Here is a 21,154-nt window from a genome sequence, read left to right on the forward strand (position 1 = left end):
GTCTTGGGAATTGAAGGTAAGGTAAAAAAATTCAAGGTAAGAGACCTTTCCCTACATTTTCCTACATTAATCTAAGAGTATTCTGGCAATGCTGCTTTTCCTGGCCATCTTGTAGTTATTGAAGTAAAGTTCTTCAGACTCATGTCCACATGATGTTATACACACGAGAAATCCCAGTCATGGTGCATGCACATAGCATCCCTCGACCATGGTCCACATGGGAGACTCCTCTGAATGGTGTCCACGTGGGACTCCTTGGCTGTTGTGTACACAATGGGGCTCTTCTGCCACGGAGTAAGCAGCCACAAGAATCTCTTTGCATAGAATAGGCATAGACAGAAATCCATGTCATTCCTACTTGGTTATTACAGATATGTGTCAAGCTGTCCATCCAGGGTAGAAGATTGCAGACTGCTACTTGCCAGTTCCTCTCTCTGGCTGAATCTCATAAACTCAAATAAACACCTGTACTCCACGCACAGACCCGGGTCATTTTAGTAGCAAGTCCCTCATCCTGTGACACCCATGTCTCCTAATATCATCATTTGCCTCTTTGCCAGACAACTCTCCTTTCATCCAAAGCCTTTAGACATTTTCTAGTTCCCCTTAGGATTGCATTGTCTATTCACAAGCAACTCTCTCATCACCTAAGTTTGAACTCCCTGAGAGCCAGGACATAGTTACGCTGTTCTCTAAACTCAAGCCCAACCAGATCACGACTTCCATGGACCCTTGGACATACTGTGAACAAGGCCCAGAGCACATGCCATGCCTTGGTGATTTTCCCTCATTTCGTGAGTCAGTATTAGGTTCCCAACCTGAACTGAAAGCATGCTGTCCCTCTCCCTACCCTTTACAGAGTAAGCCAGAGCCCCGGCCACCGAGCTGGTGTTGGCTGTGTCCTGCTGATGGTGCAGGGACAATGGGCAAACTGAGCACCTTGATTAAAAACAAAAGAGAAATGCCAGGCATGGTGGTGCACACCCTTAATCTCAGCACTCTGGAAACAGAAGCCAGTAGAGCTCTGTAAATATGAGATCAGCTTGGTTTACATAGAGAATTCCAGGCCAGCCAGGACTGCAGAGTGCAGGACAGAGGCAAGAGAGAAGAGGGGGTGGGGGACTTCCATCCAATTGGACAGAGGCAGGCAGGGCATATCTCACTAGAACAACTGGGAGGGGAGTCAGCTCTGATATGCCTGCCTACGGGGCATGAAGCAGTTACTTATGCAAATTTATAGGCCAGTGTGTATAACTGCACAATACAAATCACAACTAAGCCATCAGAGTACAAACAGAGAGCCCCGGGCACTTCAGTCTGAAATGAATTCTGCTCCTGAAGCAAGCAGGCGGTTCTCAGCCACCTTCATGGGTCTCTGGACAGTCTCCTCAGCACACAGTATCAGAACCTGAAGTAGCTGGTACCTGCAGAAGAAGCCAGCACCAGGCTGTATGCAGCTACAGACTCTCATCTGTCCGGTCTGAATATGACTGCAGGAATCCCTCAGATACCTGGGTGTGATGAGCATTTGTTGGGGGATGGGTGGTGATGGCAGCAGCAGTTAAAGAGATGCAGACATCTCTGCGCACGCATACACACACACACACACATACACACACACACACACACACACACACCACCCCCCAGCCATCTCTACACCTACCATTGAAAAGCTGTGGTTCTCCTCAAAAGGCATGGCAAAAAGACCCTTGAAAATATACACTACTCCCACTTTACAAATAAAGAAACTGAGCAGAGAAGCTCACTGCAAACAGCAGAGGTTGAATCTAAATCTGAGCCCTGGAGGATTTGGCCTCTGAATTCCTGTTCTCCTGGGGGTGCCTGGCATGTGTGATTCCCATAATGCCAATAGCACAGGCTCAGACAACGGGGGACTGGAGACTTTTGGCCCACCTGATTCGCCTACAGCCTAATCCAATTCTCCCTGTAAGTATTCCCTCAGAATGGATTTACCAGGAGAGCTACACAGTGGACTCAAGTTAGAAGGCTTACCTTACAAATGAAGGATTTGTGAAATAGAATGGGTATTGGACAGAAGCATGGGGCAGCTCATCTTTAAAGGCCGGTCTGTGAGCTCTAGCTATGAACACGTCTGGAAGAAGCTATTCTGAATATAGCAAGAAGGCAGGTTAGCAGGCCATGGCTAAGAGTGCTCCGGAAACACCCCTATATTTTCCCTCCAGGCGCCATCCAAATCAAGGCAAGATGACAGAGATGTTAGGGTGTTTGAAAGAGGCTCCCCCTACATTGTAATATATGACATCTATACTACAACATAACCCTTGCCTGGTGGCTCTGCACACACTTTAAATCCCTTCCAGAATAAGTCTAGCCCAGAAGCTAAAGCTTAAACAAAGGAGTGGCTCACCTTAATCTTTCTTCAACCTAATCACACTCAACATCTTGCATATTTCAAAAGGAACACACATTAGCACTGTTCGGTTGTGAACACGTGAAGGTCACGCTGGATTTATTCTCCATGGTAGGAAGGAGAGCTGCCAGGAAAGACAGGATTTACGTTGCCGTGGGGGCCCGAGACTTGCAGCCCCTTCTTCATCACCATTTCCCTGGAGAAGGGTCTAGGCTGGTTGGTGTCAAAGGTCAGGGTACTCTGGGAACCTCACTGACATTACGTGGAGGTCTTTTAATTACACAGAAACAGACACTTCAGCGCTAGCTCTAGAAACTCCCTAATGGTGGGGCTCTTAATTCTGTGGCAGAGAAATGACCCAAGAAGTAGAGCCCTTACTTCCATCTTAGAATGTTCTCTTGGCGTCCTCAGGAGGACATTGCTACTACAGTGGGGGTCCTGGGCTGCACTCTACCCCCTGGATGGGAGCTGAAGCCTCTGCTTCCTAGTCTTGAGTGACCTTAGTCTAAACCCTGAGCTCCGCAAAGGTAACGTTTCATCTGCTCTTTGTCCACAGCACTTATAACAGAGCACTGAGGCCCAGGATACACTTGGTGAATGAACGGTGTCAAATACCACTGTGTGGTGGCCACAGGACAGAACATACCCTGGGAGACCAAGATTTAAGAATTACCCTATTGCCTATTGTTTCAGTGTTTGATGGTCATCCTTAAAATGCCCCCATTCTGTCCTAAAAGATCTGGAGGTAAACCTGTCTCTTTATTCCCTCAGTAATGACATTTATTAGAGGACAGTGGCCCAGGCACTGTTAAGTGCACAAAATTCAATGTTGAACATGTGCTGTGTTTTCTGACCTTTTGACCTCTCACCTTTCAATATATAAGCCCCTGAATGAGATATTTTTTTTCAAAACTAATATATTAAACATGAGGTAGAAATACCGGTGAACTTGAAAGACTGGGGTGCATGGAAGGTAGAGCACACCTTCCATGTTAAAGGCTTCCAACATGAAAGGGCTCGGGTGCAGACACATGCAGCAGCAAAGGCACACACAGGGTCCTGTGCTGTCTCTCTGGGGAGAACAAAGCCTTTGTTCTCATCCTGACAGTTAACCTGCTGCTCAACCTGAGACTACTCTGCCCCCCCACACACACACCTCACAGTTAGCATGTGTGTCCTGGGTTTGAGTTTCCTTTCAGGAGAATGGGGCAGGGCTGTGGGCACTAGATGGATTGAGTAGAGAGAAGGTGCCCAGGGGGTCCAGCAAGATCTTCCTGAAGGGAACATGGAGCCAGGCCTGTTACAGGGGCTGTAGCCTCCTGGAAGCCATAATTTCCAGTGAATGCCACACAGCTGGCCAGCTGTCACAGTCCTGTCCATATACTGTCCAGACATCTACCACACTGTACTGATCACCAAACAGACTCTAACACCCACGTTTTTCTTATCAAGCTCAAACCTGCCTCCAGTGAAGATTATTCATTAGTTTTCACAGGCGTGTTTTCCTGAGCTTTGAAGCCCGTACTCCAATCTCACTTCCACAAAGGTCTCCAACCAAGGTCACTCTACCCTTGCCTTGAACTATTTTTCCGCCGTTGGAATCTGAACCATTCCAGGATCTGGAGAGGAGGCCACTCTAGGCAGTACTCAGCTTGTGGGCAGCCCAAGCTCCATGTATCCTGGACGCTGCTGAGCAGGGGTGTAGTGTGGAGGAGGGGTCATCGGCCGGGCCTGCAGTTGGCAGGCTACCGCTGCGCTGTTCCCTGGTCACTGTGGTACCAGTGAATACATACCAACGAATGAGAGGTGCCCATTGGAATGAGGACTATGAATGTGGACATGTGTGACCCCCCTGACTATACTTCAAGTATAGTGGGTCAAAGTATGTCTGAGCTGAGGGGCACCTTGCAACCCGCAGGGCCCTCCTGAATCCCTGTTCAGTGTCTGAGTAATGACAATCCCATGACTTCTATGTACATGTGTGATACACTATCATGACCATGCACTGAAGCCCAGGACACAGATGGTGCCCACTGTACAGGGTTCCCCAAATCAGGCATCCAGGCCAGCTGTATCACCAGCAGGGGATGAGGGGAGCTCCTCTAGGAGCCGACCTTGTCCAACATGGAGTGAAGTAAACCTCTCCCACCTCTCCCTTCCCCTCCTCTCCCTCTCTCCCTGTTCCCACATCCCTCTATTCCTTCTTCTTCCTCCCTCCTCCTCTTTTAATATGGAGCAGGGTATAGGGGGTCTTCATATGTTGTCCAAGCTAGGGAAGAAATCCTCATCTTAAGTAATCCCTGTTTCAGCCTCCCAAGTAGCTGGGAATGCCAAAGCCGGCTTGAGTACCCTTATTTGACCACAGCTTTTTGCTTGAAAGGAGTCTTCATGGTACAACAGGAGGGGCGCGCGGGGGGGGGGGGGGTGTCACAGGACAAACGGACCTCGGTGGTATATATACTCTTGCCCCGACTTTTCATCATTCCATAGCTCACCCCCAGCCCTCTTGAGCCACAGGCTGACGTGCTTAGTACAACTCCCTCTGTAGTACAGTCTAGCTAACCTGGAGTTCAGGTACACATAGAACCTTGCAAGGCCAAGAGTAGCAGCCTTACTCAGACACACCCTGAGTGTCTCCCTGACAAGACAAGGCCCTGTGCGGTACAGTGGAAGTCGGTGTTCTGTGCCCCGTTGCTTCCCTGATAGGGTGCCGCACCAAGTCCTCAGGCTCCATGCAGAGGCTTCAGGGTTGTCCACTCCACAGCGTTTCCCATGTACCCACATCCTCTATGTCACAGGCAGTCTGTCAGAGCACCTGATACTGATGACAGCACTGACCAACTATTGTGGGCAGCTGCCTGACAAGGACAAGACAAAGCTCAGAGGTGACTGACCACACACTGGCCTTCCAGAGATGCTGCAAGGGCCACTCTACTTCTGTAGCGATACAACCTGTCTGCTTGTAGGCATTCACTCCACAGTGTCCTTGTCTTGATGAGGATTACTGAGGTCAGCACTGGCAGGTAGCACACTGCCTAAGGTGTGCCGGAGTGGAGCATTTCCTAGAAAGCTGGGTGGCTAACTTCACACAGGGCTTTGGGAACCCCAGGCCCCCTAACAAGAATGATGGAATTCTGCCTTCTCCTTCAGAAGGGTCATGTTACCTTGGTTTTCAAGCTAGAGACTCCTGCCCAGAAAAGTAAAGAAACCTGACCTAGTTCATCAGGAAGCATCCCCAGCAGTCAAACCCGGACCCCCAGGCTATCTTAACCACCTGACCTGCTCCACTATCAATGCAGAAGTTAAAAAAATAATGCACGGCAGAGGGGCGGGGTTAAAGACACAGAATCACCCTAGACAATGCACTCCTGTGGCATGTTTCCACAGGGAACCACAGCCTGGCCAGGGCTCAGGGTACTCACGCGGCAGGATCCAACTACTGTGACCGGTGGTCTCAGAGAAGCCCTGTCCTACTACAGCTGGTCTAGCCGTCAACCCATTAAGAATGGCTTTCACCTCGTCTGTGCTACCGATGCTGAACTCCATGCCCAGGACCAAGTCTGATACACACTTACGGGACGATGGAGCCAGAGAAGCCGGAGGCTATCCTGTGGAATGCTCCTTCTTGGGGCAAGGGGCTTTCTGCCAATAGAGCCTTCTCCCTTGGCCCCTGCACCATGGGCTAGGTCCTTAGCACCTGTCCCCAGCCTTGACAGCTTCATCAATCAGTGATGCATTCCTCAGCCCTCCCCACACTCTGCAGTGTAGCCATCTCTGGGATGGCAATAGAAAGACAATTCCAGCACAAGCCTTTCCATACGCTTATTAAGCAGCAAGACACAACAGGGCATGAATTATTATGCAATAACTCGTGCCTGGAAGCAATTTCAGACGCAGAAGTCGGCGGATTCATCATTATCATATATTCGGTTCTATTTTTCTTTTTCAGGCTATAAAAAATCATGTCTAAATCTCCTAAAACCATCATAGTTACATCAAAAAGTAGATTGGGCTATCAACTTCGACAGTTTAAGATAAGCCAGGCGCTGAGCAGGAAACACACTTAAGAGTTCTTTACTTAGGTTTGGGCTCTGTTACTGGGAGATGATGATAAATATGTGATTTCTTACTCCTACTCTGGCTTTAAAAAAAAATACAGCAAAAAAGGGAAGTTCCCAGTTAAGAGCCAGGTATACTTCCAAGATGCCGTTGCCCACACACCGCTGCCCACACACTGCTGCCCACAGAGAGGGCAAGCGGCATGCTGCAGGGCCGAACTGTGGAAGGAGGGAGGCCATTTTCCCTGGGACAAGAAATTGTGACAGCCTCAGTCCCGGAGCTGCTATAATGGATGGATGGGCATGGGATAGCTCTTCCGTGTCCTCATAGGAATAGGGACATGGCACCTTGCCATCCCTAATGAAGAATGGACAGCAGTGACAGGCTGCAGAGTCCCTTAAAGAGACTTGAGGGAAAACTCAGGATTCTGTGGCTACCCATTCCTGGGACACTAACGATGGCCTCGGGCCAGCCGGAGGGAGGTGCCACCAGCAGCCTGCGTAGCTCATTACAATAGACACCCAGCTGTAGGCTCTGGCTTAAGGCCCAGCTGCGGGACTCATTAGTTACATGGGAGAAATCAGTGATGCTGGAGAAATTTGAGTTCGAGGTCCCACCCATCCTGTGGAGAAAAGTGCCTTCTCTATTGTTCCCTCACTGCTGAGGGACAAGGCCAGTGTCACCTGGTGGTTAGATCCTCAGATGGCACAGGCTGCTTTGGTTTTCAGCCCCCAAAGCTGTCAGCTGGCTACGTCCTCTTCGCCACTCCCCGCACCTACCTCAGCAATGTGTCCTCAGCATCTACCTTAGTATCCATCCCACTACCCGCCAGCACCCACTCGGTATCTACTTCCAGTGCCTACCTCAGCATCTACCTTAGTACCAACCCTACTATCTACACCTCAGTACCTACACTAATATACTTCAACTCCCATCCCAGGACCTACTTTATTATCTATGTGAGTAACTGCCTGAATGCTTACACTAGGACTCACCCTAATATCTATACCCCAGTACCTACCCTACTTAGGTTTTTAAAAAAATACAGCAAAAAAGGAAATTCCCTGTTAAGAGTGCCAGGTATGCCTCCAAGATGCCACCGCCCACACCCCGCTGCCGGCATGCTGCTGCCCACATAAAATGTAAGCAGTATACCCTATTACCCATCTCAGTACCTACTTTATTATCCACACACAGTACCTGAATATCTACCCCAGAATCCACCCTAATGTACCCCAGTGTACCCCCCAGCGGCTACCCTAATATCTATACCCCAGTAACTGCCCCAGTACGCCTGATCCACCCCACCCAGAACCTGCCCCAGTGCCCCCTGAGTCCCCCACAAGGCCAGCAGCCAAGACATGGGAAAGCACTGAGCCTTAGGGTCCAGAAGGCAGGCTGGCTGGTTGGCTGGCTGGCTGCTGCTGCTGCTGCTGCGCCTTAGCTGACCTCAAACCCCTGGATCTTCATCTGTAAAGGCTGGAAGACTGCTGCCAAGAACACCCTGAGACCAACAGGAATCAGGAAGCGTCCATTCAGATGCACACAGCGGGGACTCCACAGTCAGAGGGGCTGAGGGCACAGCATGACCTGTGCCTGTACCTCAAGGCTGTGCAGCTGTCCGGACCAGCACTGGGACAGTGCGGAGTGACGAACTGGCTTTGTGGGCTTGCTGACACCTCAGGAGCACAGAGCTCCAAGAGTGAGCTCATACTCTGCAGTGTCACCTACCATGACAGGTGGGCATGGATCACCAGATGCAACTCTCACACAGCAGGAGGAGATGAGAGAGGGGAGCTGGAGGTGGCTTGATTGGCCCAAATGCTCCTAGCTCTAGCTCTCTGTGTAATTGGTCTGGCAGGCTTTTAACAATTACTGATAGCTGCAGACCTGCAGACCTCAAGAGTAGCTCGGTTATTTTCTGCATCAAAGCAGCGACCAAGCCATCCCAGCAAGTACAGCCCCTTGATTCTGAGGCCGTGGTGGGAGCTGGTGGGTGTCCTGACAAATGTGTGCTCGGTCACACACAGCTATTTGCACAGCACTACAAAGGACCAGAGGGTGGTCTGCACTGACCTTGGGGAACTCTGACCAATGTGGGCCTCCCGTGGTATTTGTATCGAAGGGCAATGCCCCCACAAAAGCCATTCCTCAGCAGGCGAGGAGGCACTGCACCAAGGAACTGCCAGGCATGAGCGGGAGGAACTAAGAATTATGACCATACCTGGTTTTAAATCACAGCTTGGTGACAGCCATGTCAACAATGATCCATGTGCAGCAGCGCAGGTCTGCATGGCACGGCCTGTGGTTAATCTGTGTGAGCTGGTGACCTGGGTAGGGCCAGGGTGTTCCCTCCTCTGCTGGGCTGTGCTGGAGCCGTAGGACTGGCTCTGCTCTGGAGAGAATTAAGACACGGCTGTCCTTCCATGGTAGCCTCATGATACTTTCTACGCAACAAAAGCCAACAGCCAGAAGCATATGCTCTGGTCTCGGAGACCAATGCTAGCCTGTCCTGACCTCCCTGCCTATGGGGACACTGAGGCTGGCCATGGAGATGGCTCTTGACGGGCAGGCAGTGTGGTGATATAAGGCCAAGGAGCTCACTCAGATTGTTTCACCATGCCTGGCATGCCCATGGTCTTCACCCAAGAGCCAGAGAGCATCCTGGCCGTGTGTGTGCCTGTCACGGGCTGTTGTCATGTATGTCTCCTTCAGTGGAGGCAAATACCCAAGTGAACAGAATGGGGACTGTGATTTCATTTCACAGGCGAGGAGACGCCTCCTACGCAGCTCTGAGCTTATCTGAGAGGCAGGCTCCAGACCAGCAAATTGCCGCCCACCTACATATTCTGAGCTTCCTCGGGGACTGCGTGAGAAGGCTCTTCAAGAAACAGATTTGGGGTCTGCTCTCCTTCGATGATGATGTTCATTCCTCTTAGGGAAGCTCAGCAACTTCCATATACTGAGGAAGGGCTGGGGGCCTTCTGGGCATCAACTATTTTAAGCATCACTAGGAGAGCGAGCCCGCCTGTGCATCTTACAGGCATTTGAAACTTACCTGAAGGGGACGGCTTGCCCCCCACCCCCACCAGTACCACCAGCAAGCACACCACAAAGAATGATTCACTATTCCTCCACTTTCCTACCCAGGCTCTGAACCTCTGCTCATGCTGGCAAGATCCTGTAGTCCAAGTGCCACCTGAGACGCGAATGTGCTTTAAGATGGCGCTTATCAACCTGACCCAGAGCAGAACACCCAAGCTTCCCCGTTGGTCCTGTGGCCGGCCCATCTCAGGGTCACACTGGTACGGGGCCCTGCCTGTGTGTGTATCTCAGCCCCCAGGAGCCTCCCACCTTGTCCACATGCATGAAGGATAACCCAGGATTAGCCAAGTGAGCCTGCCTGACCTTTCACACCACACTGCCGCTCCTCTCCTCCACCCTAAACTTTTCTCCATTATTTATTCACTTTACATCCTGTTCACAGTCTCCACTCCCTCCTCTCCTCCCCGTCCCCTCCCTCACACCCCTCCTCCCATGGGGAATTCCCCACACTAGAAGTCTCTCAAGCCACCCCGCCACCTCTGCAGTACTGCCTCACTATCAGATGGCACAGCTCAGGATGGTCTGGGTCTGACGCAGCACTGGGCCACCTCGCCTGCAGCCGGCCATGTTGCCTTTGCACTCCGTGTATCCTCATGCACAGAGGGACGAGTGCCAGTCCACCATGACAGTGACTCGTGTGTGGCAGAGTGGGAGCTCTGCTGGCACAAACCTGGCCTCAGTGGCCTCAGACACAGTCCAGCAGGTCCCACTGAAGCCTGCCTTGCTGAAGGCTCTTAGTTAGTCTAGCAGAGCCCAGTGTCCCTCAGTCTAGCAGGCACAGGCCACTGAGGGCATCTGTGAGTGAGGTATACACAGCAGTTTCAGTATAGCCCCTCATGGCGGCTTCCGTCTGAAACCCTTAAGTGCAATGCCGTCATGGTTGACAGATCAACCTCTTATCTAGAGAGAGAAACCCAAACCCATTAAGGGTCATGGAACCCACACTGCTGCCCTGAGAAGTGACATGGCCACCTCTCTCCCTGCGGAGACCTATCGAGCCAGCCTAAAATCGCACACACCAGGTCTTCCGCATTCATGCTGGCCCTACTTTCCTCTTACACCCTGGCCCAGAGGACTCGGAGCTGACTCTTCTGGCCACACCCTCTTCAGTGATGGCTACTGCCCTGACCTGCAGAAGCTCTGGTCCCAGAGGTGACAGACATATTACATGGCTTGTCTTCCTCTCCCTTTCCCAGCATGAGACATCTGACGCTCTGGGCAGAACTGTGTCTGGGAAGGGCTTTTTAGACAAGGAGACACTGGTCTTGAGAAAGGTGGCTGAGGGCAGAATTCAGAGGTGCTCCTGTAGATCTGTCTGATGGTGAGGAGACCAGAAAAATGTCCAGGACCCCCTGAGGTGTGGCTACCACCCTGGTCACTCCAGGGATGACAGTGCAGTGCGTGTGTGTGTGTGTGTGTGTGTGTGTGTGTGTGTGTGTGTGTGTGTGTGTGTGTGTGTGTGTGTGTGTGTGTAACCTCAGATGAGGATGGAGAGGCCTGGGGTCCCTTCATACCTATTAAATTTCAGATCCTCACCCAACAGTATCCTCTCGGTTCCAGATGGGAACCACAGAGTTGAACATCCTCAAAATGTCAATCACTGAGGAAGACATTTTATACTTTATGAAACTAGATGAAGAAAGATGGCCAAGGTCAGGCCTTCGTGGACCTAGCAGCTGACCAAACGGATACCCACCTGCCACACCTCACCCCTGCCCTGCTCTTGTTTGTCCCCTGCTTCTCCCAGCCTTCGTCCAGCCTATAGTGGGATTTGGAGTATAAAGCAGTTTTCTCTTTCAGTTGCTTTTGTTACACAAGAGGTGAAGACAGGACTAGGAATGTCTGGCAGGACCCTGGTGCTATGAGCAGCAAAAGGCCTTGGAGCATTCATAAGGCAGGGTTCTCCTGAGGTGGGTAGAGAAAAGTTTCCAATTTCCCTATATGACTGTGGCAGCAGCCACAGGGGCCACGGGAAGCTTCAGATTGAGGATGTAGACTCTTCTTCTCTGACCTATCAGAGGATATGGGGTCTTTCCTGTTCTTCTGCCACTGGTCCCAGACACAGGTATGGCTTTGAGAGGAGCAGTAAGTAGGGAACTTAGTCCTCAGGAAAGTGGTCACAGGATCCAGAAGGAGGCTCCGGGAACTCAAATGTTCTGGGTAATAGCCCGTAAGGTCCAAAGGAATTCCTAATGAGACAGAGCGCAGTGGAGGAGAATGGGGAGGAGCAAACAAGCGGGACCTGGCAAAGGAGAAACAGCAGGAAGGGATGCGGGGATGCGGGGATGCGGGGATGTGGGGATGTGGGGATGCGGGGATGCCGGGATGCCTGGGTGTCTATATGAAAAGAAGTAAAACCATCCCAAATGGATCCAGGAAGTAAATGTAGAGCCATGAAACATTCAGAAGAAAGCACTGGAGAATATCTAGGTGGGTTGATCAGACAGGTTCAAACCGTAAAGGAAAAGGCTAGACAAGTTGTATTTCATCTCCTTTCTTTCTCTTTCTCTCTCTCTCTCTCTCTCTCTCTCTCTCTCTCTCTCTCTCTCTCTCTCTCTCTCTTTCTTTCTTTCTTTCTTTCTTTTTTCCCTGTAAGTGATACTGCTCAGCAAGCAACAAGGTGAGGAAAACAGGCTATTTGAAATTACATAGCTGATAAGGAACTTACACCCAAAATAAGGAACTGTCAAAATCAATACTAATTAAACACACAATTAATTACCAACCAACTGAATTTACAGGCTTTGCCAAGGAGGGCATTAGATGGCTAATGAGTTCATGAGCTGTGTAGCAGGGGCGAGGTCTGCAGTGTATGAGGTTGAAGTGTGGGCTGTGGGTAAGGGGCAGGCTCTACAGGGAGCAGACGCCATGAAGCCGTGAAAGTACTAGACAGTGTACAAAGTCATATGCACAACTACCATGGACCCTGAGGTTCACTATCTGTTTCTTTGAGATGGAGGTCTCACCATGTATCCCAGGCTAGCCTCGAACTCACAGCAATCCTCCTGCTTCAGGGTGAGTGCTGGGACTACAGATATGTATATCACACCTGATCCTGAAATCTATTTGTACCTGGAGCAGCATCAATGACCCTCAAAGGGTCAGTAGAAACACCCACAACTAAGGCTCGCAGGGTCACTAGGTAGCCCTTCAGCTCAGGGGGTGACTGTCATGTGCTTCCAGACGTGACATGGATTTGGTGACAGGGCCATAGATGATCAGCCACTGCCCAGAAATAGAAGTATCTTTTCTCAGGGACCAGGGCATGTACTTGGGACAGCTCTACTGTTGGCTATCAGTCACAAGCCACCCACAGATGACCTTTGAACGTTGCAATTTCTATGGGTCCCCACAGCAGAGTGGCCTGCGGGAAGAAACAAGATGCCCTGACACAGCTACCCAGGCAGATACTCTATGAAAGTCTCCAATGAAAATCATTACGCAGAAAGGAGGATCTAGATAGCCACGCCAAGAGCTGTGAGCCTGAGACAGAGGGGAAGAGTCTGGGGTTTGACAAACTATTCTGCATTGTAAAGCTCCGTAGAACGGACTGTCAAAGTGACATCATCCAGCAGGGCAGGGAACACGTCCACGCAGTGTCTGTCCTTGCCTGTGCACAGGCACCCAGATCCAGGACCAGGACATGACCCCTGGGCACACAATGTAGGATGTCCAGGGCTCCACTTCCCAGGAATACAGACATGTCTGGCTAGGGCTTCAGACTGATGTAGAGGTCTGGTGGACAGGCTGTGGGACTGGCTGGACCATCCCCTCTCTTCTATCTCCTCTCCTGACAGGTAGGAAAGATGGCGCATCTGAGTAAGGAAGTGATGGCTGCAAGAACAAGTGGGCACCCTGTCTACTGCCAAGGCAGCCGCTTGGCAGGTGTGATCAAGTGTCAGATATGCAAGAAAAGGCTCTAGAGGGTAGGTCAACACTTTCCAGGGCTCCGGGAGGAACTGTTGGTGGAATGTGTTGCTGGCTGCCTAGGTGGCTCTACACATTCCTGACTTCTGATGTGACAGAGCAGCAAAGGCTAGCTGGCCAGTTTGCTTCTACAAACAGAAGCAAGGATGTCCCACAGGCACAGTAAGTCCCACTTTACTAAATGTATTGGGCAATTTTATGTCAACTTGACACAAACTAGAGTCATCTTGAGAAGAGGGAACTTCACTTAAGAAATGTCTCCAGAAGATCATGCTGTGGGCAAGCCTATAAGACATTTTCTTAATTAGTGATTGTTGCTGGGAAGGGCCCAGCCCATTGGGGGTGGGGTCACCTCTGGGTGGGTGGTCCTGGGTTCTATTAGAAAACAGAATGAACAAGCCAGTAAGCAGCACTCCTCCCAGGCCTGAGTCAGCTCCTGCCTCCAAGTTCCTGCCCTGTTTGAGTTCCTGTCCTGACTTCCTTCAGTGACAGAGTACAATGTGGAATCCCCCTTTCCTCTCCATTTGCTTTTTGGCCATGATGTTTCATCACAGCAACAGTAACCATAACTAAGACACAATAGTGAACCACTAACATCCCAGGTTCCCAGGGCAGGGCACTCATCTACCTGGGGTCAATGGTCCACAGGAGCCTTGCCTAGGGGACAGAAGTATGGGGAGGGCACACCTGTCCACAGGTGAGGGACGGCGGTGTGGGGAGGGCACTCCTGTCCACAGGTGAGGGACGGCAGTGTGGGGAGGGCTCACCTGTCCACAGGTGAGGGACGGCAGTGTGGGGAGGACACACCTGTCCACAGGTGAGGGACGGCAGTGTGGGGAGGGCACACCTGTCCACAGGTGAGGGACGGCACTGTGGGGAGGGCACACCTGTCCACAGGTGAGGGACGGCAGTGTGGGGAGGGCACACCTGTCCACAGGTGAGGGACGGCAGTGTGGGGAGGGCACACCTGTCCACAGGTGAGGGACGGCAGTGTGGGGAGGGCACACCTGTCCACAGGTGAGGGACGGCAGTGTGGGGAGGGCACACCTGTCCACAGGTGAGGGATGGTAGTGTGGGAAGGGCACACCTGTCCACAGGTGAGAAATAGCAGTGTGGGGAGGACACACCTGTCCACAGGTGAGGGACAGCAGTGTGGGGAGGGCACACCTGTCCACAAGTGAGGGACGGCAGTGTGGGAAGGGCACACTGGTCCACAGCACTCAGTTTTTCCGGGTGTGAAAGAAAAAAAAACCAAAGAACCTAATGATTTCCTCAGAGGGCAGGGAGCCTAAAAGGAGGAAGCACATCCACTGACTTTATTTCAGCTTGTAATCTCACGACAACAGGAAGTGGAGACACTGGGGAAAAGTTAAACTCCCAACACCCTTAAAACAGAACCCGGAAAGACGAGAGGCTGGGCAACCATCAGTTCACACGGGGACAGCTGGGTCCAGTCTGGCTCCCTCCCATGCTGAGCCGTGTGCGGACAGCATCAGATGAGCTGCTGGCAGAGCTCCGTGTCCCTTAGAGCTCCTGTAGATGCTGGGTCTCCCGAGGAGGGATCTGCCCGTGAAGGGAATTACCTCGTAGCTGCAGACTTCTGAGAATTTGCCAAGAACCAAGCAGCAGTCCATGGCCACTAGAGCAGTATGTGGTACTTCAGTGCCCTGGGAACTCTGTTGATAACCAGTCTCCCGTCATAACTCAGGGAAGCAAATAGCCACGGGTCAGCGGAGGCCCAGTCCACAGCATACACGCTGTCTTCATGCTCCTCATAGGTGGCAATAACGTTGTCCTGCAGGGGTTCCTTACTCCTATAGCCCAAGAGACAGAGGCCTGAGTGAGCCACAGAAGATATGAGCGTTCACAGAGGAAAACACTGCAAGGACCATATGCAGCCGCTGTGCGGCCAGCGTGCTGAGGCTCAAGAGCCCTCCCTCATGGCAGCCATGCGGACAGGGCACAACCTATAGATTGCAGACATCATGAGTGCCTGGCTTCGGGACTGTGGGCTCCTGGGGTGGTCATCTGCCTGCTGCATTATGAGGGCCCTGTCTAGGGACCAGGACACTATGTCTGGTAGAGTTTAATAGCAAAGCTACAAGCACGTGAGCCCAAAGGACACGGAAAGCAGCCAGGCTAGCTCTTGGCTACACAGAGTAGACAGAGTCTGGCCACGGAAGGCTCTGTCTAGGATCTCAGCTGAGGCTGGCCAAGGCACCAAGAGGAAGGGTGTGTTCAGGTACGTAGCCTACCTGGGTCTGGTACTAGGTGAGGCAACACCCTCCTCTCCTTACATCCTTAGACATGAGCCCAAGCAGTCCTCATAGAGAATCCAGGGTTATACACATTCCCAAGGAGCAGGCCTCCTGGCCTATATCAGGAGGTCAGAAACTCCAGGTTTCCTATCTGGAAAATGCAGCCCCAGCCTGCTCCACACACTCCTCAGAAGGCTCAGCTGCTCGGGCACTTTCTCCCCTCCCCAATTTGCAGAGTGACTTCCCAGCACTGAATGCAGTCTGGGGGCCCTGAGTGCCTGAACAAATACTTCCTTTCCCCACTAGACTGCTGGAGGTCTTAATGTCCACCACCCACGCTTGAATTTCACCTGGAATCTAAGGTACCACAGGGCCCCTACTTTCCCAACAAGTAGGCCTGTCAGTGGTCAAAGAATATTTTGTGACAAATACCAGGAAGTATCTCCACAGGGAATCCCATTTTCCTGAATTCAGTGGCATCAACATGGCAGGATGTCATCAGGACAGTCTGCCAGCCACAACCCCCTCCCCTGCTTCCTTAATGCTTCACACATGGGGGTGGGGCAGCACACACATTACTCACTCCGCAGACTAAGGAAGCAAGGAAGTTCCTCTCCTGGCAGGGAGGAGGTGAGAGACTGCCTCCTTGGCAGAAGCACATCTACATGGTACCCAGGAAGAACAGCTGGAGGCTCTGCACCTGTGCTCAGCAGTGCACCAACAGGAAAGTGGCAGTGGAAGAACAAACAGAGCACACAGAGGTGTCTCCTCACGATGTTACCAGCCAGATGCAAGGGAACAAAGGCATGTGTGTGGACACAAACCAGTACAGAGGCCTGCAGTCTGCTCTGGGCTCTCTAGCTCTTGGCAATCTGGGCATGAATTTCTGGAATGTGCTTGGGAGGACGCTCCTGACCCACAGGAGCATGGTAAAACCACTGTAGAGGACAAGAGCATCTCCTTCCAGTGTGGGCTCAACAAAGCAAGCTAGCGGCAACAGTAGCCTTTCAGATACCGCATGTGGCAATCAGGAGGACAATAGAGAATACAGGCACAGGCACAAACCACACAGAAGGGTGCCTATGACTGCACTGCTCCTTATCTCACAGCTAATGGCCTGTGATCTGTGGTCTGTAATTGCAGACAGGAAGGGGATATCATCCTTATCACACCAGAATCTCCTGTCCCAAATGTCATCTGTGATCACAGAGCCCCTGCCACAGAGTCGCTCGAAGCAGTGTCCCTTACTTCTCAGCATGGTGCTCCTCTGGGTCACTGACGTCATCATCGTCCACCAGGTGGCCAAAGGGCTCTGAGGAGATAGACACCATGTTGGATAGGATGACTCTGCTGTCGCTGCTGCCAGTGAGGACCAGCTGGTCGTGAGAGTGGTTGTAGCGCACGCTCCACACCCTGCAACAATCATGGGCAGATACACCATTCTGAGTGAACACATATGAGTTTCCCTGACCTTACTGGACAGGGCTGCATTAGGGCAATGTAATCATAAATGCTGACACCAGGGACTTTCGGGAAAGAGCTAAAATTTACCAAAGGTGGCTCCAAAATATTCTTTTAGGACCTAGCAAACAAGACCAGAAGATGGAGTGTCAACTTGCACCTGCAGAGGGAGAAGGCTTGAACTTAGCATTCTACCTTCCTTGAAGCCACACATGGATTAGCCACAACCTGGGATAGCTCACAAAGTCCCACACATCTTCTCAACCAAGCACTGCCACAGGACACAGGCCCCAAGACAAGCCTGGGCACCCCCCAAGTGTCAGGCCTGATACTGGGGCCATTCCTTCTTGCAGTGGCCAGGGGCCCTGTTGAATTGGGCCTGCTGATCCTTCTAAGACCACAGAAGGCTCTAGTGCCTACCTAGTTGGAGAGTGCAGCAGAACTCACATGCAAAGCTGTGCTCAGCACAGTGGACACAGCTAAGCTTTCTGCTTGGGCTGCAGCAAATTACAGCCATTCATCCAGTTCATCAGAACTGCACAGGGAGGACCCTAGGGCTTTGCAGACACAGCACCACTTCTGGTACGAATTCACAAACTCAGACTTAGAACTAGGAAGGGAAAGCCCTGGAGGGGCCTCCTCACCCAGGGAGAAGTCGTCAGGAAAGTGGATCTCTCAGCCACTTTCCTGCACATATACTCATGCATGAATGTGCACACACACGCACACACACACACTTCACATGTCCTACATGTACACACATACAGACACATGGTCACATTATACATGCATACACACTCACATTTTTTATACATGCACACATTCAAACACATGCACATATACATTTCCTACATGCATACACAACTGTACATTTCCAACACATGCACACATATACACAAACACACATTTCCTAAACACACATACACATATTACACATGCACACACATTCACAGATTTTTTACACACACTCATACATTTTCTATACACATTACAAATGCACACACTCACACATTTCCTATACACAAACATGTGTGCACATGCACATATAGGCTTTGTTGGAATAAAAACATGATTTCATGCCTTATATACTAGTCTGCATCTCATTCTTTCTTTCCTCTCAGCATATGGTACACATCCAGACAATATTTGGAGAGGATGAATGGTCTTGGGCGTCCTTCCATATCCACACATACAGATACGCCTCATTCCTTCTGGCAGCTGCATAATCTCCCCTGCACGGATGTCACCAAATTTCCCTAACCAATCCCCCACTGATGGACATTTGGGTCGCTTCCAGGTTCCACGCGTGGCAAACAATGCTGTGTGAACATCTGTGCACATTCACGTTTCCACACTTGAACCGGCGCAGTTGAAAGAGGAACAGAATCTGGTGTTTTTCTTCTTTTCCTACACTTATAAATCACAAACATTCACATTTGGAATTAGTGTTTCTTTAGGAAGAATAAAACTGGGCTGATTGAATGATTCACAGCAGCACAAACTAAGCTGGTTTGTGCTTTTCCAAATGGTAAAGTAATTAGCAAAATAAATTACATAATCCCCTCTTCCCTAAAGCAGCATGCAAATGAGTTTCTGTACCAGTGGGAGTGCTCCTCCAGGGTCTTCACAGGCTCAGTGACATTCCGCGTGTCCCAGAACTTCACCTTGCAGTCATCTCCGCAGCTGGCGAGGTAATACTGCTTGTTGGGGTTGAAGTCTAGGTCACGCACCAGCTGCCCATGAGCGTTCTCTATGCAGTATATCTGACTGAAGAGAGAAGGACAGCACATGTGAGAATGAATGGACTATGGAAACCACCTCACTTTTCCAGGCGCTGCCTAAGCCGCTAGCTGAAGAAAGAGCTGGCCCATGCCCCTGCTGGCAGCCAAGCAGAGGGAATCCTCGCCTGGGTGCCTGGGCTCATCATGTTTCTCCCCCTGCAGAAACCACTCATGGCAGGAAGAGTACTGGCATGCCAGGATTATATGTGTGATTCCCTGAGCCAACTGTACAAGTGGACAATGTCTTGTAGTTAACAAGTATGATTTTGTGGGCCAGTAAGATGGCACAGAGCATAAAGGTATTCTGCCACCAAACTTGATCATCTGTATTTGATGCCAGGGACCAAGAATGTGAAAGGAAAGAGCCAAATCCTTCAAATTGTCCTGTTCTCTACATGCTCACCAGGGCAGAGCCTCTCTAAATAAATAGATGTAATAGCTTTTGAAAGTATTTTAAAATGAATTTGGTCTCTAGAGTGTGGGAGAGGCCAGAGGGAGAGTGACAGCCAGGCATAAGCTGGAGCAGACCGTGAGGACCCTGGTGGCTCTGCAGCACAGAAGGAGAAAGACAGAGAAGGCTGGACGCGATGGGTGGAGTGCTGTTGCTATCAGGGGATATGTGTAGAAAGAAAAGGACAAATAGGAAAGTAGAAAACCTGTGAGAAAGATGGAGCTGGGGTTTGCTTTGCTGGACTTGGTCCACGTCTGTTCCCATCCCCCTAGTTCTCAAGGCACGGAGTGTGGGAAGGGGGTGTCTGAAATTGGCCAAATGGTGGTTTAGAGTGCACATGCTCAGTACACACACACACACACACCTGAACATATGTGCACATTCTTCACACACATGTGTACTGCTCACATACATGCATGCACACCCAATTGTATATATTCATATTCACTGTCTCTCTCTTCGCCCCTTTCTCTTCCTCTTCCCCCTACCTAACCCACCCCTGCTTCTCTGCCTGCCTCGCACAGGGTCTGAAATCCAAAACTTCTGGTCATTAGGGTCTTTCTGATGCCACATACTCAAAACAGAGTCAGGTTCCCAGTTCAGGTGGACAGGAGCCCCAGTTTGTACTGGAGCAGGAACGACCCTGCTGTGTAATTCCCCATCTCTACTTGGGGAGACTCAAGCCTCCAGTGCCATCACTGGCTCCCTCACTTACTATAGCTTTAGTGGTGTTTGGAGAAAAATCTGGAAGTCTTAATTATCTTTCACATAGCAGAATCATAAGTGCCCTGCAACAAATATCAACTCAACTCCTTTCCTGCCCCAGTCTGATGGCATTTTAATTAATTAATCTGTGCATGTGTGAGGTATGGGCACATGTGTATTCAGGTGCATGGGTACAGGTGCACATATATGGAGGTCACAGGACAACCTTCAAGTACCTGTCCTATCTTTCTACTTAGAGCTCTGAAACAGGGCCTTTTTTTGCTGCTGTGTAACCTGTCATCTGCCCCGAGGCTCTGGAAATTCCCTAAGCTCTGCCTTCTCCCAGTCACTCACTACTAGCAGGGTGATCTGAGATTACAAACACTTGTGTCTGGCTTTTATGTGGGTGGGTCCTGGGGATGTGAACTTGGGCTGTCAGGATCACCAGGCAAGTGCTTTTACCTATGAAAGTGTCTCCCCAACCTGGCATTTCATATCTTTAGGTAGCCCCTAGATATTACACTTTCTCAATATCCTGGTATCTCTACCCCCCAGACCCCCTATACTCCCAATTCAGAAGCCCTAAATCGTAAGAACTCTTGGGTGAAACAAGGAAAGCTGTAAAATAAAATATGTGAACCATTCTGGGGGTGAAGAGGGTCAGTTACAAGTACACTGTGATCCAACTGAGGCTTGCTTCCGTTTCTTGCAGCACAAGTTTAACACGTGCCAGAAGAAACAGTACAGGCAGGCTGGCTACACAAGAACAAAAGGCTGTTGCCAAAGGAGTCACCCGTCAATGAGAGGAGCAAAGGCTCTCCATTGTGCTGACTCTTCCTTTGGTTGTCACAGAGACTCCCTGGGCACAAGGTCACTGTGGGGAGTTGCCAGCCAATGCTGTGCGCATCTTGCATTTTGGTGTGTGAGCCAGTCTTTGAGCTTCTTGTCTTCACATTCTTCAAAAGGCAGCAAGGAGAGAGGCCCAGAGGACAAGGAGAAGTGGGCTGTGTGGGAT

The 21,154-nt window shown here is 50.7% G+C and overlaps 1 protein-coding gene across 3 annotated transcripts in view; it reads right to left on the bottom strand.

Moving 5' to 3' along the window:
- Eipr1 (EARP complex and GARP complex interacting protein 1) overlaps positions 1 to 21,154 on the bottom strand; it is a 486,194-nt gene that overhangs the window by 355,013 nt on the left and 110,027 nt on the right. For 2 of the 3 annotated variants that reach the window (XM_052186013.1, XM_052186012.1), the window contains exons 7-9: positions 18,802 to 18,969; positions 16,990 to 17,154; positions 14,748 to 15,297 (exon numbers count right to left, since the gene is read on the bottom strand). In XM_052186013.1, coding sequence (XP_052041973.1) covers positions 15,123 to 15,297; positions 16,990 to 17,154; positions 18,802 to 18,969 — 508 coding nt within the window. In that variant the 3' untranslated portion in view covers positions 14,748 to 15,122. Of the gene's footprint in view, positions 1 to 14,747; positions 15,298 to 16,989; positions 17,155 to 18,801; positions 18,970 to 21,154 lie in introns of those variants that run through there. The other variant, XR_007978380.1, reaches the window with a different exon arrangement.

Source organism: Apodemus sylvaticus, chromosome 6 (genome assembly GCF_947179515.1).
Source record: "Apodemus sylvaticus chromosome 6, mApoSyl1.1, whole genome shotgun sequence".
Lineage (NCBI taxonomy): Eukaryota > Metazoa > Chordata > Mammalia > Rodentia > Muridae > Apodemus > Apodemus sylvaticus.